Source organism: Pelophylax lessonae, assembly GCF_965119305.1.
Source record: "Pelophylax lessonae genome assembly, chromosome: 5".
In the NCBI taxonomy this organism is placed as follows: Eukaryota; Metazoa; Chordata; class Amphibia; order Anura; family Ranidae; genus Pelophylax; species Pelophylax lessonae.
The window spans coordinates 10,898,585-10,918,189 of NC_138772.1; the positions used below are offsets into that span (position 1 = coordinate 10,898,585).

At 45.4% G+C, this 19,605-nt stretch overlaps 1 protein-coding gene across 1 annotated transcript in view; it reads left to right on the forward strand.

Annotated features, from left to right (window-relative positions):
- Positions 1 to 19,605, forward strand: part of LOC309557078 (ubiquitin carboxyl-terminal hydrolase CYLD-like) — an 89,811-nt gene that overhangs the window by 34,420 nt on the left and 35,786 nt on the right. Inside the window, exons 7-10 of the mRNA XM_082259684.1 lie at positions 2,177 to 2,339; positions 3,998 to 4,133; positions 12,848 to 12,958; positions 19,162 to 19,253. Coding sequence (XP_082115810.1) covers positions 2,177 to 2,339; positions 3,998 to 4,133; positions 12,848 to 12,958; positions 19,162 to 19,253 — 502 coding nt within the window. The remainder of the gene's footprint in view (positions 1 to 2,176; positions 2,340 to 3,997; positions 4,134 to 12,847; positions 12,959 to 19,161; positions 19,254 to 19,605) is intronic.

Genomic DNA, 19,605 nt, shown 5'->3' on the forward strand with positions numbered 1-19,605 from the left:
CTGTAGCGCACCCCCAAAATGGCCGCTGGTGAACTTGTTTTCTTCCCCCTTTGTTTAAACACAGCCAAGCACATGACGTTTTCTTCTACTGGCTCAAGGGATTGGTCTAAGGGTGTGTTTTTAGGGTTTTTTTCATTAGAACAATGAACTTGGATGGGGCTGAGGAGAGCTTGGGATCCCCCAAAACTGGTGTAATGATCACTTTGAGGACTCTTCTCTAGCTTGCTTATCTATGCAAAAAATGTGCCACAGAATCTGTTGATAGGTGACTAGGACCAAAAAAACGACACACAGTCACTAACTTCCTGCACCAGGTCATTTACTCACACGGCCACAGGATCATCGGTTGGCTCCTTCTGATACCCACCAGTGAGGGAGATTAGGACTCACACCACCATAGGACAGCTGGACACTTTTCCCCAACTTCCTCCTGGTACTCTCCAGTGAGCTTCTGCAGACCCAAAAGAACTCCAGGACTAAACTTTTGCAAATTCCCCCCCCCCCCATGATCAACATTGATCATTGTTTCCTAATGATACTTTTGAGTATAATGCTTCAGTATTAACTATCATCTGTCATCATTTATGTATTTGTTTATTATTTATGTATACATATATTTCTTTCTCCTGTATCACAAGCATCCATACAAAACTTTTTGGGCCATTACCACCATCATGCTATCCTTGGTTGTTTTGCACTCAGTGCTACTGCCATATTATGAACATCATTTATTGCATGCACCTGACCATTGGGACACGCACCCCAGTTTGTTTTCTCCTACACCTGTCCCTGACCTTTTGCCCCTCCCAGGGCGTGGTCGGGGTGGTGTGGGCGGTGGCCACTGGCTATATAACTTCCTAGGAGTGCATGGTGGGTTAGTGGCGATTTTGGCTCTTGAGGAAGAGGGTCCTCCCTCGAAACGTGTAAGCCACATCAGGTTTTGAGGACGCCATCACGCTATCTAGCAGTAGAGAAGTGTCCTGGAAGCGAGCGGTGCCTATTTCCTATATGCTTGTTCATATGCTACATTTGTGAGTATATTGTACGCTACCCTTCTTTGATTTTAATAAACTTTTAAGTGGTAATGCACAAGGTCGGTGCGCCCTTCTCTTGTTGTTTTCTTGTAGTTCCTTTTGGATACCCTTGGTCCTGAGGGGGGCAGCAAGACCACTTCATTTGTGTCATAAAACCGCCTAGAAGATTCACCTTCCCGCATACCACTTGAGCGCAGGAGAGATATTGTTGTTTGTCGGATAAAGTTAAGCAGAGGGCCGCAGTTTTAAGACCACTGATCTAGATCAGTGTTTCTCAACTTCGGTCCTCAGGGCCCACTAACAGGCCAGATTTTAAGTATTTCCTTGGGGAGATGCAGACTAGAATACTGCAATCACTGAGCAGCAAATGATATCACCTGTATTTCAGTTTTCTTGCAAACCTGGCCTGTTAGTGTGCCCTGAGGACCGGAGTTGAGAAACACTGATCTAGATTACTGGGGAAAGCAATCGGAGCAGCAGTCTGTGGGATGCTGAGCAGGCCTGAATAATCAACCCCTGCTCCATTGATTACAGAGCAGATAACTATATTTACCTAACAATCTACATTTCTTTAGGAGGGTGCTGCAATCCAATAAATTAGAGGTATCAAAAATCCACATTATCTTTTCAGAGCCAATGTAGTGGAAGTGTGACGTCACATAACAAAGTAGTGAAAACCGATAGTCATGATATGAATTCTCAAAGCCAATGTAACTAGTAATAGTGTAAGATCATTCAGTTTCCAGTGTAGTGAAAGCCTGCAGAGAGATGTCATGTGATCATTGAGAGCCAATGTAGTGACCGCTGGCAGTGAAGAAGTCATGTGAACTCTATTCTCAGATAAAGAAATGTTCCTTGTGCCCCATAGGAACTGTGATCACATTATGTAAGAAGATTGTGTAGTGACAATCTTGGTAAAGTCCTTTCTTCCATTAGCTTTCTTTTTTGGCCCCGCCCCTGAGGAGTTTTGAGTAGCTCACTGTTCCCCCCTCAACCTCCAGACCCCAGAATTAATACAGAGAGAGACACTTGTGCAATGATGTCACATGATCACTCAGAACCAATGCAATATTAATGTCCTATGAACATTAATTTACAAAAGGCTGTTCTCTGATCACTTACGTCTGTTCTCGACTTCACAGGAAGAAGATAAAGGTTGCACCGATGGCTGCTGGCAGGGGCGCCGGTATTTTTGCTGTGGTCTGAAACGAGGAATCTTTGTCAAGTTGAAAGCGTGTCAGCCGGACACCCGCTTCCTGGCTAGCAAAGACTGTGGACCAAAGAGCCTGGAGGTTGAGGGGCACAGTGAGTAACTCTGATCTCCTCAGGGGCGGGGCCAAAGAAAAGAAACACCAATGGGTGACATTATTTTACCAAGATTGTCACTTTACAATCTTCATATGTGATCACCTTATAACTTAATATAATCACAGCTCCTCCTATGGGCACTATCAGGGCCGCTGATAGGGGGTAACCACCGGTCCTCCTGTAGAGGGCCCCGGCACACAGGGGGCTCGAACAGCAGGAGGATCGGTGGAGCAGAGAAGGAACAATGCCCTCTGTGTGTCTCACCCAGCAACTAAAAGCCAATTTCTCCCCTTCTCCCTCCTCAGTTGCTGGGTGAGAGACACACATGACCAGATTTAGGGGGTGCTGGTGTGGGTTGTGCCCACCCAGATTTAAGTTCTGCCCCCCTGGCTGGCTGCCGCTGAGCTTGCGGGGCATCTTGGGGGACCCCCATCAGCTAGGCTGTATGGGGCTCTGTGATTTCTAACAGCAGCCCTGGGCACTATAGGAACCTTTACTCTTCTGATAAAGAGGAAACGATGAGAACTGACCTGTGCTAGGGGCCACCATTGTTGCCCCTCTGAAAATTGTTCTCTGTGACTTGCTTTTCAGAGGCATTTGACAGGTGCCTTGGAGGAAGTGTGTTACCTAGTAGATACCTGTTTTAAGCCTGTAAAGCCTGTAGCAGCAGGCCGCAAAGTTGAATAGGACCCATACATGCCAACCCATTCACTTGAATAGTGTCACATCAACACCAAAGTGCTCCAAAATGGTGACGTAATCGTGAAGGCTCTGATTCCTCCAAGGAACCCGGTGCAGTGATAAGTGATCTTCCACCACCAGTAAATGAAATACCTACTCACCAGAAGTAGAATTGTAAACGCGTGTCCAATCAATGAGGTCTCCCTCGCGGCAATAGATACTCCCCGCTAGTACCAATAATCCAGTTGAACTCCCAAGATTTTTGCCATAAAGTATAAAGAAGAACAAAAGGCCCTCCATAGTGTAGTATTTCACAGATTAATTAATTGCGCATAATGTTTAAAAACACTTACAAGTTTGTAAATACATAAGAGCTGATCGTACAGCTGAAATTATGATGAAAATTATAACTTCCTCCAGCTGACGCGTTTTGGAGTAAGAGCTCTCCTTCATCAGGGGGTATGGGAGGTATCACTGCAAGTCAATCACAAAGCAAAACATGTGGATATTGTATGTATCTTCTAAAATACAATCCCCTGCACTGGCCGAAAACAAAATGGATATCCCCTGATGAAGAGCTCTTTCTCCGAAACACGTCGGATGGAGGAAGTCATAATTTCATCACTGCACCCCCCCCCCCCCCCCCACAGGCGGTGCATTTTCAGTTCATTGCTATTGTGCTGTATCTACACTGTAGATATGTATCTTATCTTAGATCTTAGATGTATCTTATCTTATGTATCTTAGATATTATGTATCTTATGCGTTTTTTTTTTTTTTCACTTGCATGTGTAACTATTTTAAAATTATTTTTATATTTTTCTATGGATTATTAAACATTTGTTTATTTTACATATTATTTTTTCATTTGTCATGATCCAATATACAATGCCTTAAAAGTCCCAGCACCAAGGGGAATTTTATTTCTTCTTATTTTGGATATTTGAAAGTCTCTTTCATTTGCTTTGTTTCAGATAGAGAGGAAGGTTACAGGATCTCGGGGAAGGTCCCCCCGCTGATGGGAAGTTCTGCTGTGGATATTTTACATGGTGATATGAAAGGGATACAAGGCCACTGTAACTCATGCTACATGGATGCTGCCCTTTTCAGGTATCTAGTGGGAGGGGCTTGGCTTATCAGGGGCTCCTCAGGGGCTGGACTGTAACTTGTATCTTTTTTTTTTTTCTTCTTTGAATTTTAGATTTTTTAATCTCTTTTTATTTTTCTTTTGATTCGAATACAACACAACCTTGCTGTGCTCTCTACATTAACCCCTTCCCGCCTACATAATGCAAATATGCGTCCTGCGGCTTCAAGGGGTTGTACCGGGGTGACGCCTGCAGCTGCAAGCATCACCCCAGTACTGTTTTTTTTTTTTTTAGAGCGGACGGTTGACTTTCTTGTGATAACAGTCGATGCGGCTAATCAGCCACTCAGGTTGTTATTACAAGAAGCAGGACCCTCCCCGCGTCTCCCGTGCCACCAGGAGACCCAAGCAACCAGCAAGCCCATCCGGAGCTGAAATCGGCTTTGATCGGGTCTCGGATCTAGTAACTCAGAAGCGATGCCATGATGTCACTTCCGGGTCCTGGAGCCTTAAAGGCACCAGATTTTTTAAAAATGACAGCATTCAAAACAGCCCAACTTGGCTTTTTAAATGCTTTAAGTGCAGTGGAGGGGTTTGGGGTCTTTTAGACCCCTGATCCCTCAATAAAGAGTACCTGTCACTGCCTATTACTGTCACAAGTGATTAAAAAATAATAATTTAAAGCTAGAGTGTAAAAGAAAAAAATACAAAATAAGAAAAACATTTTTTTTAAAGCACACCATTCCTCCATGCTCACACGCAGGAGTTGAAGGCATACGGAAATCGCAGCCGCAAATGTAAACGGTGTTCAAACCACACATGTGAGGTATCTCCGCAATCGTTAGAGCGAGAGCAATAATTCTACCCCTAGACCTCCTCTGTAACTTTAAACTGGTAACATTACAAATTTTTAAAATGTCACCCTATGGAGATTTTTAAGTACCGTAGTTTGTCACCATTCCACGAGTGTGCGCAATTTTAACCACTTAAGGACCAGGTATTTCTGACATTTGTTGTTTACAAGTTAAAATCAGTGTTTTTTGCTTGAAAAATACTTAGAACCCCCAAACATTATGCATATATATATTTTTTTTAGCAGAGACCCTAGAGGAGGAGATCGTTGCAATACTTTGCCACACTGTATTTGCGCAGCAGTCTTACAAATGCGATTTATTTTTATTTTTTTGGAAAAAAAATACCCTTTTTTAAAATAAAAAAATAAGAAAACAGCCACATTTTTTTCTATAATTGGGAAAGCTAATGTTACGCCGAGTAAATTGATACCTAACATGTCATGCTTTAAATTTGCGCACGCTGGTGGAATGACAACAACCTTAAAAATCTCCATAGGCGACGATTTAAAAATGTTTACAGATTACCAGTTTAGAGTTACAGAGGAGATCTAGCGCTAGAACTATTGCTCTCGCTCAAACGATCGTGACGATACCTCACATGTGTGGTTTGAACACCGTTTACATATGTGGGCGCGACTTGCGTATGCGTTCACTTCTGCGCGCTAGCTTGGAGGGACGGGGCGCTTTAAAAAAAATTTTTCTCTCATTTATTTTACTTTGTATTTTTACACTGTCCCCGCCGCCCAGAAAGGTGATCCCGTGGTGAATCCGCTGCTGGGACCAATTTTATATTAAAGCGGACCGCTCACTGTGTAAAAACAATTGCGGGGTTATGGCAGCTATCTGCTATCTGCTCCAATAACCCCGGTATTTAATGTCAAAGTAGCAATGTAAAAAACACGGTCTGGAACTGGTTAAAGAGTAACATGTTGGGTATCTATTTACTCGGCGTAACATCAGCTTTCACATTATACAAAAAAAAAAACGGGCTAACTTTACTGTTTTTGTTTTTTATCTATTTTAACCACTTAGGGACCAAGCCTATTTGCATATGTATATATTCTGTTTACAAGATAAAATCAGTATTTCTTGCTAGAAAATTACTTGGAATCCCCAAACATAATATATATATATAATTGTGTTTTTTTTTTTTTTTTCATTTTTGCAAAGACTCTGGAGAATAAAATGGCGGTCGTTGCAATATGATAAAATCAGTAATTTTTGCTAGAAAATTACTTGGAATCCCCAAACATTTTATATATATATATATATGTGTGTGTGTGTGTGTATATATACACATATATATATATATATATATATATATATATATATATATATATATATATATATATATATATATATATATATATATATATATAATTATTGTGTTTTTTTTTTTTTTTTTTTTAAAGACTCTGGGGAATAAAATGGCGTTCGTTGCAATATTTATTTTCACACGGTATTGGCGCAGCAGTTTTTCAAACGCAATTAAATTTCACTGAATTAAAAACAAAAAAAAAAAAAAAAACTAAACAGTAAAGTTAGCCCATTTTTTTTGTATATTGTGAAAGATGTCATGCCGAGTAAATAGATACCTAACATGTTAATGTGTAAAATTGCGCACACTCCTGGAATGGCGACAAACTACGATACTTAATAAACTCCATAGGTGATGGTTTAAAACATTTTTAACGGTTACCAGTTTAGAGTTACAGAGGAGGTCTTTTTCTAGACCAATTGCTCTCACTCTGGCGATCGCGGTGATACCTCACATGTGTGATTTGAACACAGTTTACGTTTGCGAGCGCAAATGGGGGGCGCTTTAAAACAATTTTTCTTTTCTATTTGTTTCATTTTTAACACAGTTTTTTTTTTTTTTTTTTAAATCTGATCACTTTTATTGCTGTGAGAAGCAATGTAAACATCCCTTGTGACAGTAATAGGCAGTGACAGGTACTCTTTATGGAGGGATCGGGGGGAATGTGACAGTAATAGCAGTGACAGGTACTCTTTATGGAGGGATCGGGGAGAATGTGACAGTAATAGGCAGTGACAGGTACTCTTTATGGAGGGATCGGGGGGAATGTGACAGTAATAGCAGTGACAGGTACTCTTTATGGAGGGATCGGGGGGAATGTGACAGTAATAGCAGTGACAGGTACTCTTTATGGAGGGATCGGGGGGAATGTGACAGTAATAGGAGTGACAGGTACTCTTTATGGAGGGATCGGGGGGAATGTGACAGTAATAGGAGTGACAGGTACTCTTTATGGAGGGATCGGGGGGAATGTGACAGTAATAGGCAGTGACAGGTACTCTTTATGGAGAGATCGGGGGGGATGTGACAGTAATAGGCAGTGACAGGTACTCTTTATGGAGGGATCGGGGGGGGAATGTGACAGTAATAGGAGTGACAGGTACTCTTTATGGAGGGATCGGGGGGAATGTGACAGTAATAGGAGTGACAGGTACTCTTTATGGAGGGATCGGGGGGAATGTGACAGTAATAGGAGTGACAGGTACTCTTTATGGAGGGATCGGGGGGAATGTGACAGTAATAGGAGTGACAGGTACTCTTTATGGAGGGATCGGGGGGAATGTGACAGTAATAGGAGTGACAGGTACTCTTTATGGAGGGATCGGGGGGAATGTGACAGTAATAGCAGTGACAGGTACTCTTTATGGAGGGATCGGGGGGAATGTGACAGTAATAGGCAGTGACAGGTACTCTTTATGGAGGGATCGGGGGATGTGACAGCAATAGGAGTGACAGGTACTCTTTATGGAGGGATCGGGAGGAATGTGACAGTAATAGCAGTGACAGGTACTCTTTATGGAGGGAGTGGGGGGAATGTGACAGTAATAGGAGTGACAGGTACTCTTTATGGAGGGATCGGGAGGAATGTGACAGTAATAGGCAGTGACAGGTACTCTTTATGGAGGGATCGGGGGGAATGTGACAGTAATAGGAGTGACAGGTACTCTTTATGGAGGGATCGGGGGGAATGTGACAGTAATAGGCTGTGACAGGTACTCTTTATGGAGGGATCGGGGGGAATGTGACAGTAATAGGCAGTGACAGGTACTCTTTATGGAGGGAGTGGGGGAATGTGACAGTAATATGCAGTGACAGGTACTCTTTATGGAGGGATCGGGAGGAATGTGACAGTAATAGGCAGTGACAGGTACTCTTTATGGAGGGATCGGGGGGATGTGACAGTAATAGGCAGTGACAGGTACTCTTTATGGAGGGATCGGGGGGATGTGACAGTAATAGGCAGTGACAGGTACTCTTTATGGAGGGATCGGGAGGAATGTGACAGTAATATGCAGTGACAGGTACTCTTTATGGAGGGATCGGGAGGAATGTGACAGTAATAGGCAGTGACAGGTACTCTTTATGGAGGGATCGGGGGGATGTGACAGTAATAGGCAGTGACAGGTACTCTTTATGGAGGGAGTGGGGGGAATGTGACAGTAATAGGCAGTGACAGGTACTCTTTATGGAGGGATCGGGGGGATGTGACAGTAATAGGCAGTGACAGGTACTCTTTATGGAGGGAGTGGGGGGAATGTGACAGTAATAGGCAGTGACAGGTACTCTTTATGGAGGGATCGGGGGGATGTGACAGTAATAGGCAGTGACAGGTACTCTTTATGGAGGGATCGGGGGGGATGTGACAGTAATAGGAGTGACAGGTACTCTTTATGGAGGGATCGGGAGGAATGTGACAGTAATAGGAGTGACAGGTACTCTTTATGGAGGGATCGGGGGGGATGTGACAGTAATAGGCAGTGACAGGTACTCTTTATGGAGGGATCGGGAGGAATGTGACAGTAATAGGCAGTGACAGGTACTCTTTATGGAGGGATCGGGGGGAATGTGACAGTAATAGGAGTGACAGGTACTCTTTATGGAGGGATGGGGAGGAATGTGACAGTAATAGCAGTGACAGGTACTCTTTATGGAGGGATCGGGGGGAATGTGACAGTAATAGGCAGTGACAGGTACTCTTTATGGAGGGATCGGGAGGAATGTGACAGTAATAGGAGTGACAGGTACTCTTTATGGAGGGATCGGGAGGAATGTGACAGTAATATGCAGTGACAGGTACTCTTTATGGAGGGATCGGGGGGGATGTGACAGTAATAGGAGTGACAGGTACTCTTTATGGAGGGATCGGGAGGAATGTGACAGTAATAGGAGTGACAGGTACTCTTTATGGAGGGATCGGGGGGGATGTGACAGTAATAGGCAGTGACAGGTACTCTTTATGGAGGGATCGGGAGGAATGTGACAGTAATAGGCAGTGACAGGTACTCTTTATGGAGGGATCGGGGGGAAGTGACAGTAATAGGCGGTGACAGGTACTCTTTATGGAGGGATCGGGAGGAATGTGACAGTAATAGGAGTGACAGGTACTCTTTATGGAGGGATCGGGGGACTGTGACAGTAATAGGCAGTGACAGGTACTCTTTATGGAGGGATCGGGAGGAATGTGACAGTAATAGCAGTGACAGGTACTCTTTATGGAGGGATCGGGAGGAATGTGACAGTAATAGGCAGTGACAGGTACTCTTTATGGAGGGATCGGGGGACTGTGACAGTAATAGGAGTGACAGGTACTCTTTATGGAGGGATCGGGGGGAATGTGACAGTAATAGGCAGTGACAGGTACTCTTTATGGAGGGATCGGGGGGGAATGTGACAGTGATAGGCAGTGACAGGTACTCTTTATGGAGGGATCGGGGGGGAATGTGACAGTAATAGGAGTGACAGGTACTCTTTATGGAGGGATCGGGGGGAATGTGACAGTAATAGGCAGCGACAGGTACTCTTTATGGAGGGATCGGGGAGGGATGTGACAGTAATAGGCAGTGACAGGTACTCTTTATGGAGGGATCGGGGGGGAATGTGACAGTAATAGGCAGTGACAGGTCCTCTTTATGGAGGGATCGGGAGGAATGTGACAGTAATAGGAGTGACAGGTACTCTTTATGGAGGGATCGGGGGAGGAATGTGACAGTAATAGCAGTGACAGGTACTCTTTATGGAGGGATCGGGGGAATGTGACAGTAATAGGAGTGACAGGTACTCTTTATGGAGGGATCGGGGGGAATGTGACAGTAATAGGCAGTGACAGGTCCTCTTTATGGAGGGATCGGGGGTAATGTGACAGTAATAGCAGTGACAGGTACTCTTTATGGAGGGATCGGGGGAATGTGACAGGAATAGGAGTGACAGGTACTCTTTATGGAGGGATCGGGGGGAATGTGACAGTAATAGGCAGTGACAGGTACTCTTTATGGAGGGATCGGGGGAATGTGACAGTAATAGGAGTGACAGGTACTCTTTATGGAGGGATCGGGGGTAATGTGACAGTAATAGGCAGTGACAGGTACTCTTTATGGAGGGATCGGGGGGAATGTGACAGTAATAGGCAGTGACAGGTACTCTTTATGGAGGGATCGGGGGGAATGTGACAGTAATAGGAGTGACAGGTACTCTTTATGGAGGGATCGGGGGTAATGTGACAGTAATAGGCAGTGACAGGTACTCTTTATGGAGGGATCGGGGGAATGTGACAGTAATAGGCAGTGACAGGTCCTCTTTATGGAGGGATCGGGGGTAATGTGACAGTAATAGCAGTGACAGGTACTCTTTATGGAGGGATCGGGGGTCTAAAAGACACCAAACCTCTCCACTGCACTTCAATGTATTCAAAACCCCAAAATCTGCATTTTTCAATACTGACAGTTTTTTAAAATTGGCGCAGTCAGCAGCCGAGTAAACCAGAAATGACATCCCTTCCTGGGTTACTACATCGGAGACCCGATCAATGCTGAATACAGCTTTGTTTGGGACTCCAACCAGCTGGTGGACATGCCGGCTGGTTGCTCGGGTCTCCCGGTGGGACAGAAGACCCGGGCAGAGCCGCGGAAGGTGGTAGGAAGGGGGGGGGGGCGCCCCCTCCCGCTCACTGGGATAACGGCTGGGGGAGGGGCAGGCAGGGTGCTGAACATTGCTTCCTGAAAACATGCCCTGCCTTAGTACTCCTCTCAAGGGTCTTCAGTCCTGATGCAAGCGGTGAACTGGCTTTTGAGAGGAGTTGTGGAAATATCACAATGCCTTGATGGATAGATAGCAGTCTGGAGGAGTGGGCGTTCCTAGGCAGGTTTAGTTTGCATGTACACCGCCCTGGGTAACATGCTTTTCTTATTGAGCCTCCATGATTGAAAGAACTGAAATCCAATGAATGGAAAGGGGCGGGATCGGGGAAGCCAGGCTGGGGAGGAAAGAACTAGATCAGGGGTCTCCAAACTTTCTAAACAAAGGGCCAGTTTACTGTCCTTCCGACTTTAGGGGGGCCGGACTAAGGCCATTAGGAGTACAATATGTCTCCGCATCAGTGGGAGTAAACCATCCCCCATCTTTGATGTCAGTATGAGGAGTTGTGCCCCGTCATTGGTGTCATTGGGCCCCATTGTTGTTGCCATTGGGAGGAATTGTGCTCCATTGTTGGTGTCATTGGGAGGAATTGTGCCCCATCATTGGTGGGTGTCATTGGGCCCCATTGTTGGTGTCATTGGGAGGAATTGTGCCTCATCATTGGTGGCATTTGACCCAATTTTTAGGATCATTGGGAGGAATTGTGCCCCATCATTGGTGTCATCCGGCCCCGTTGTTAGGTGTCATTGTGATGAATTGTGCCCCATAATTGGTGGGTGTCATTGGACCCCATTTGTGGGTTCATTGGAAGGGACTGTGTTCCATCACTGCTGTGATTGGGCCCCATTGTTGGTGTTATTGGTGGGAGTTGTGCCCCATCGTTGGTGTCATTAGTAGGAATTGTGCCCCATCATTGGTGTCATCAGACCCCATTGTTGGTGTCACTGGGAGGAATTGTGCCCCATCATTGGTGTCATCCGGCCCCGTTGTTGTTGGTGTCATTGGGATGAATTGTGCCCCATAATTGGTTGGTGTCATTGGGCCCCATTTTTGGTGTCATTGGATGGGACTGTGCCCCATCACTACTGTCATTTTGCCCCATTGTTGGTGTTATTGGTGGGAGTTGTGCCCCATCATTGGTGTCATCAGACCCCATTGTTGGTGTCATTAGTAGGAATTGTGCCCCATCATTTGTGTCATCAGACCCCATTGTTGGTTGTCAGTGGGAGGAATTGTGCCCCATCATTGGTGGGTGTCATTGGGCACCATTTTTGGTGTCATTGGAAGTAACTGTGCCCCATCATTGGTGTCATGGGCCCCAGTGTTGGTGTTATTGGGGGGAGTTGTGCCCCACCATTGGTGTCATTGGGCTCCATTGTTGGTGTCATTGGGAGAAATTGTGCCCCATCATTGGTGTCCTTGGGCCCCATTGTTGGTGTTATTGGGAGAAATTGTGCCCCATCATTGGAGTCCTTGAGCCTCGTTGGACTGTGCCCCAATGTTGGTGACATTGGGAGGAATTGCGCCCTTTATTGGTGTAAGTGAATAAAATAGCACCCCCAAGTGCCAGATATAAGCAAGGAAATGGCTACTTCTGGCCCCCAGGCTGCAGTTTGGAGACCACTGGACTAGGTAATGCTGGATGTCCTCCAAAAAATGAGGCAGGGCTGTATCTGATTTACTGCAGCTTCTAATGCACATTGTAAGAATCTCACAGTGTGCAGTGACATCAGAGGAAGCCGTTTCAGTCCAGAAGAAAAGCTTGTACAAATGTGCAAAACTGAAGGGGAGGCGGGAGGTCAGATTGAGGCTCAGAGACAACAGTAAAACATGACATAACCCTCTTCTTTCTACTTTCTCTATCCAAATTTCACAATAAATTGGTTTGCATTTCCACTTTTAATGTTTTTCCTCCTCTGCCTTCTCCCTGCAGCCTCTTCTCCTGTAGCTCAGCGTTGGACTCTCTACTCTTCAAGCCGGCTTCCCACCCAGACAGAGAAATCCAGAGGACCCTGAGAGAGGAGATTGTCAACCCTCTGCGCAAGTGAGACCACCCACAGTTATGTCCCGATGGGAGAATTAGAAGAAGGACCTCATGAAGATCCATCCTCTGGCCCCGGGGGAGTTCAGTGTAAAGCTCTAAATTACCTTTACCTCTATGGCAGCTATTCGGAGATCTTCTGCTGTAAAATTCGATCTCTGATTCATCTCTATCCCAGAATATTTTTTATTTCCGGAATGCTGCAGAATGTATTTGAAGGAGTTAGAGGTCTGAGATGACCACTTGACTCCAAAATGCTTCAGACCGTTCCTTTAGGAGGATGCTAGTGGCAGGAGGAAGCTGGGGGGGGGGGGGGGGGGGGGATCTAATTTTACAGAAGATCTCCAGCCACAGGAGGTAAATGCGGTTTATAGATCTACTGACCTCCATCCAGTACAGAGATCATTTCTTCATTGGGTCTTCCTTTAAAAGCAAATCTGATAATACTTTAAAGCAGCCCTTTCTCACCCAGGGTTCTGTGCAATCCTAGGGTTCTATCAGAGGTTTCTAGAGCAAAGAGAACCTTCTGAATCTCAGAAAAGTAGCTACGGACATTCTTCCCACTGCCAATCAATGTAAGGAGCATTCTTCCCACTGACCACCAATGTAAGGGGCATTCTTCCCACTGACCTCCAATGTGAGAATCATTCTTCCCACTGACCACCAATGTAAGGGGCATTCTTCTCACTGACCACCAATGTGAGAATCATTCTTCCCACTGACCACCAATGTAAGGGGCATTCTTCCCACTGACCACCAATGTAAGGAACATTCTTCCCACTGACCACCAATGTAAGGGGCATTCTTCTCACTGATCACCAATGTAAGGGGCATTCTTCCCTCTGACCACCAATGTAAGGGGCATTCTTCCCTCTGACCACCAATGTAAGGAACATTCTTCCTACTGACCACCAATGTAAGGGGCATTCTTCTCACTGATCACCAATGTAAGGGGCATTCTTCTCACTGACCACCAATGTAAGGGGCATTCTTCCCTCTGACCACCAATGTAGGGAGCATTCTTCCCATTGACCACCAATGTAGGGAGCATTCTTCCTATCGGCAACCAATGTAGGGAGCATTCTTCCCATTGACCACCAATGTAAGGAGCATTCTTCCCATTGACCACCAATGTAAGGAACATTCTTCCCACTGACCACCAATGTAAGGGGCATTCTTCTCACTGACCACCAATGTAAGGAACATTCTTCCTACTGACCACCAATGTAAGGGGCATTCTTCTCACTGATCACCAATGTAAGGGGCATTCTTCTCACTGACCACCAATGTAAGGGGCATTCTTCCCTCTGACCACCAATGTAGGGAGCATTCTTCCCATTGACCACCAATGTAGGGAGCATTCTTCCTATCGGCAACCAATGTAGGGAGCATTCTTCCCATTGACCACCAATGTAAGGAGCATTCTTCCCATTGACCACCAATGTAAGGAGCATTCTTCCCATTGACCACCAATGTAAGGAGCATTCTTCCCATTGATCACCAATGTAAGGAGCATTCTTCCCAATTTTTCTGTATTAAGTCTTTCAATCAATAAGCATAAAATCAATATACATAAATAAATCTATACATATTTTCATGAAAAGGGAAAAAAATATATAGCAAATTCTACCCCCAAACAAAGAATGGCTTTACAGCAAAAGCAAAACTCACATCATGAACATTTCATTACCAGGGAAAATAATCTTAGTAGGACTCACACCACCACACCAGACATCCAACCTGCGAGGTCAAAAAACAACACCACCCACATTATGCATGCAGCCCTTCTTCAAAAAGAAGATATTACCCAACAAAAGTTAAGGGAGTAAAAGAAATAGTATAGGAAAATGGCTCCTCACCCAGAGATATGGACAGTTCACCAAAGGCAGGTATGTTATTCCTCCAAAGCCGCTTGAGGCTCCCTGCCCTTCTCAAGACCCTTAATCTTCCCAAACTCACCCAGAATATTGTGCACCACCGCCTCGACGTGGAGAACTTTCTTCCGCAGGGTAATCTGGCACCGTGCATTCCACGTGAGGTAACGGACGACTATACTAACTAGAAAAAGTGTATCCAAATCAAAATCCCAGCGAGTCGGGAATGCCCCGTACACCCACTCCGCATAACTCATGCGATGGAGAAAGGGGATGCCAAGAGTCCTCCCCACCCTTTTATACACCTCTATGTTAAAGGGACACTGGAGCAAAAAGTGGTCAATACACTCCACTTTACCAACACACACTGCTCTAGGACAATCCCGATAATCCACAAGGCGTTGCTTCAGGTTCCCCCGCACATAGAGCCTTACATGAAAAGCGAGCCAGCCTTGATCCCTAAACTTCAAAGGGATTCTTCCCAAATTGATTAAACGCAACCCCTCCCTCATTACGGAGCCTGGGCAATCCCTTGGGGCCAGTGACACACTGAAAGTAGAGCCCAAAATCCTCTTCTCCAGAAGCTTCATGGGTAGGGATTTGATGTCCTCCACTGTCACCTGCCACTGCCAAACTATTTTTAAACACGGGGCAACATAAGCCAGAAGCTTGCCATGTAGGACTCTCAGACTTTTCACTGGCCCGCCATCTTCCCAACATCGTAGAAAAGGCCTAAATCAAGATTGAAAATACCCACCCATCCCGGTGTGGTCACTGCTAACGTATTACCAAGATTGTACTTTAAAAATAGCAGAGAAAAGAAAACTATAGGGTTGACCATTCCTAGACCACCCTCCCTCCTGGACAGGTAAGCTTCATTGGGTTTGATCAGGTTCAGCCTATTTCCCCATAACAGTTGGAAAAGGCAGCTGTACACTCTTGCATAGAGAGATTCCGGCAAGATACAGACAAAGCTGACATATAAAAAGATCGGGATCAGGTAAGTATTGATCAAGTCAACCCTCTCCCTCAAGGAAAGTTTCCATTTCTTCCAGCTTGCTACTTTGGCATTGGCATCCACCAACCTACTTTCCCAAATTACCATAGTCACCATGACCAAATTTGATGCCCAACACTTTAATTTACTGCTGGGGTTCTGGGAAGGCATCCAGCAGTTCAAAGCTTTCACCCTCCTCGCCCATACAGAAAACTTTACTCTCTTCATGGTTGACTTTGAAGCCAGAAGCCTCAGTGTACTGCTCTGTCACAGAGACCACCTCCTGCACCTCCTCCATCCCAGAGATAATAACAGACACATCATCGACATAGGCCACAACCTTAAAAGGTGGCACACCAGCAATGCCCAAAGGCAACCCCGCACAATGATCCACTCTTTACCCTCCTTATGAAGGGGTCAATTGTGAATGCATATAGCAGGGGGCTCAAAGAATACCCCTGGTGCACACCAGAGCCAACCTCAAAAGGCCATCCAACCCAACCATTAACAATTGGGAAGCTCTCAGCCCGTTTATATAATGTTTTTAGCCAATCTATAAACCTCCTCTGCAGGCCGTATCTACCAAGTAGCAAATACAGGTACTCATGGTTGAATCTATCAAAAAGCCTTTGCCTGATCCAATGCTAGCAAGTACTTTCTCCATCCAGCAGCGCTCCATCGCTCCAAAGCCTCCCGGACAGCTAAAATTGCTGAAAAGGTACTTCTAACTTGGACCGAGCAGTGCTGATGATTGGACAAAAAATCACCTGCTACTGACGACAAGCGCCAAAAAAGAATCTTCGCCAAGATCTTTCTGTGAACATTGAGAAGACTGATGGGGCGCCAGTTCTCAATTATTGAGGGGTCTTTACCTTTTGACAGAAGAATCACAGCGGATTGCCTCATGGAGGGAGGGAGAGAACCCTCTTCTAAACAGCTGTTATAAACCTCCGCTATAAAGGGAGCCAGAATGGACTTAAAACACTTATAGAATTCAGCTGTCAACCCATCTGGCTCAGGCGATTTTTTTGGTAGCCAGCTTCTCTATAGCACAAACTACCTCATCCGCTGAAATTGGTTCTGTCAAATCCATCAAAGGCAATGTATCATTTCCCAATCCTGGAGTAGAATCCAGAAAGCTTTCCATCCTGTCCCGACTAAGGTCCTTTCTTCCCAGAAGGTCTGCGTAATATGACCTGAAGATCTCCAGGACCCCTTACCTGGACTTCACCAGGGAACCCATGCTATCCCTCAGACCTATGACCGTCTTAACTGCTATGCCTTGTTCTGGTAAGGATCAGGCAAGTGATATTTCCCATAATCTCTCCAGAACCAAGGAGGCATGCCGGTCGTATTGACACTTCCTAAGAAGAAGCTTTACCTCCGAGATCTCCCCTGGATCTCCTCCATACGAGACAAGACGATCAAGCTTCCTCCGCAAATGCTGGTAGGCAATATACATACCAAGCTGCTTCTTCTTACTTATGGCCTTGAAAAGTCCAATCGCCCTTTGTTTCACAAGCTCCCACCACTCTGACTTACTGCTGCAAAAGTCCAGAATAGAAACCTGTGCCTGAAAAAAATCCTCAAAGGATTGTCTTACCTCTACATCTTCCAGGAGAGCCGAATTCAGTTTCCAGGTACCCCTTCCCCTGGGTGGAGTGTCCGAGGCATTCAGAGTCACAGACAGCATACAGTGGTCAGAGAACTCCACCGCCCTCAACTCAGGAGCCGAGAAAGCAGAGTTCTCCTTTAAAAAAAACCTGTCTATCCTACTCTGACTATTCCCTCTCTGAAATGTGAATCCCGTGCTGCCAGGGCAGTGCTTAATTTGCACATCTACGAGGCCTGCTTGTCTAACCATATCTTTAAGAAAAACGTTATTATAACTTAGCCTGTCTATGGAGACCCTCCTGTCTTCTTCCTGTCCTTCCTAATTATGGTGTTGAAGTCCCCTCCAAAGACAACATAATGGGATGTAAAAAGGAAGGGCTTGATCTTTGTGAGGAGGCACTTCCTGTCCCATTTTGACTGCGGTCCATAGATATTGCTCAGGCGCAGGTTCTGCCCCCTAACAGCAACATCTAAGACCAAGAAATGGGGAAGACATCAGGCCACCCTCATGAAGTCTGTTTCTGATTGTTTGGTCAGAGACATTCACACCAGTGGCCTGCTGGAGGTCATTTTGTAGGGCTCTGGCAGTGTTCATCCTGTTCCTCCTTGCACAAAAGGAGGAGAAACCGGTCCTGCTGATGGGTTAAGGACCTTCTACAGCCCTGTCCAGCTCTCCTAGAGTAACTGCCTGTCTCCTAGAATCTCCTCCATGCTCTTGAGCAAACCTTCTGGCAATGGCACATATTGATGTGGAATCCTGGAGAAGTTGGACTGCCTGTGCAACCTCTATAGGGTCCAGGTATCACCTCATGCTACCAGTAGTGACACTGACCCTAGCCAAATGCAAAACTAGTGCAAAACAGTCAGAAAAGATGAGTAGAGAAAAAAATCCAAAGGAAGGACTGTTTATTGAACAGAAATACATGTTTTTACACTTCAAAAGCAGGTCAGTCACCACATGAACAATAAAACCAAATAGTTACCCAAAACATCACACAATGGTTAGATAGCGAGCTAAAGTTGACACAAGAAAAATCCCATCATAAGAACCTCCAAAAGTTATCCAAATTAGCCAACAGACAGAAACAATAGGTGACTCAATTAACAATGGGAATGCACACGTAGGAGGCACACAATGGGAAAGACACAAATAACACAAACAGTAGTCCCACCCCACCTCAGATTGGCCAACAACAGCCTACAACAGTTTGGGTTCCTCTCAGATAAGTTTCCCCTGACACCATTGATCTTTTTAGCTATCTGTAAGAAGGTAATTCTTCCCAATGTCCACAAGTGTAAGGAGCATTCACCCCACGGACCATCACACTAATGTATCATGAGTTGTAAATATAGTCCTTTTTTAGCAGGAGATCCCTGAGACCTGAAAATTATTTCAAGGGTTCCTTTGTGTTAAAAAGGTTGATAAAGGCTGCATTAGAGGATTCTGCTCTATTGGCCATATTCAGTAGGTAGGAGGCTTGCTCCTTGTCCTCTCCAAAAGCCCCTGTCCCTGTTGGGACTGTCACACACATGATAGAAAGCTAATATGAAGACAATTTTATACTAGCTGCAGTTTTCTTTTTGTATGGAATTCATGACTGGACTTGATGCTGTTTTACATCTGATTGACGTGCTTTAATGTTAGAAATGCAAAAAAGAAAAGATTTATATAATGAAATGAACGACGATGATTGCTACTAACAAACTGGTGTTCTCGGCAGGATCGGATATGTCTCTGCAGACAGTGTGATGATGCTGCGACATCAATTGATGCAGGAGAGCCAATGTCCCAGCTTCACCACCTCAGAGAAAGGTACTGCTATTACTTTACTGCTGAGATGGTGGGAACCCCTTGTAATGGGCACAGCAGGCGTACAGACCTAGGAACTCAGCACAGGGATGGTGGGAACCCCTCATAATGGCCACAGCAGGTGTACAGACCCGGGAACTCAGCACAGGGATGGTGGGAACCCCTCATAATGGGCACAGCAGGTGTACAGACCCGGGAACTCAGCACAGGTATGGTGGAACTCCTCATAATGGACACAGCAGGTGTACAGACCCGGGAACTCAATACAGGGATTGTGGAACCCCTCATAATGGCCACAGCAGGTGTACAGACCCGGGAACTCAGCACATGGATGGTGGGAACCCCTCATATTGGG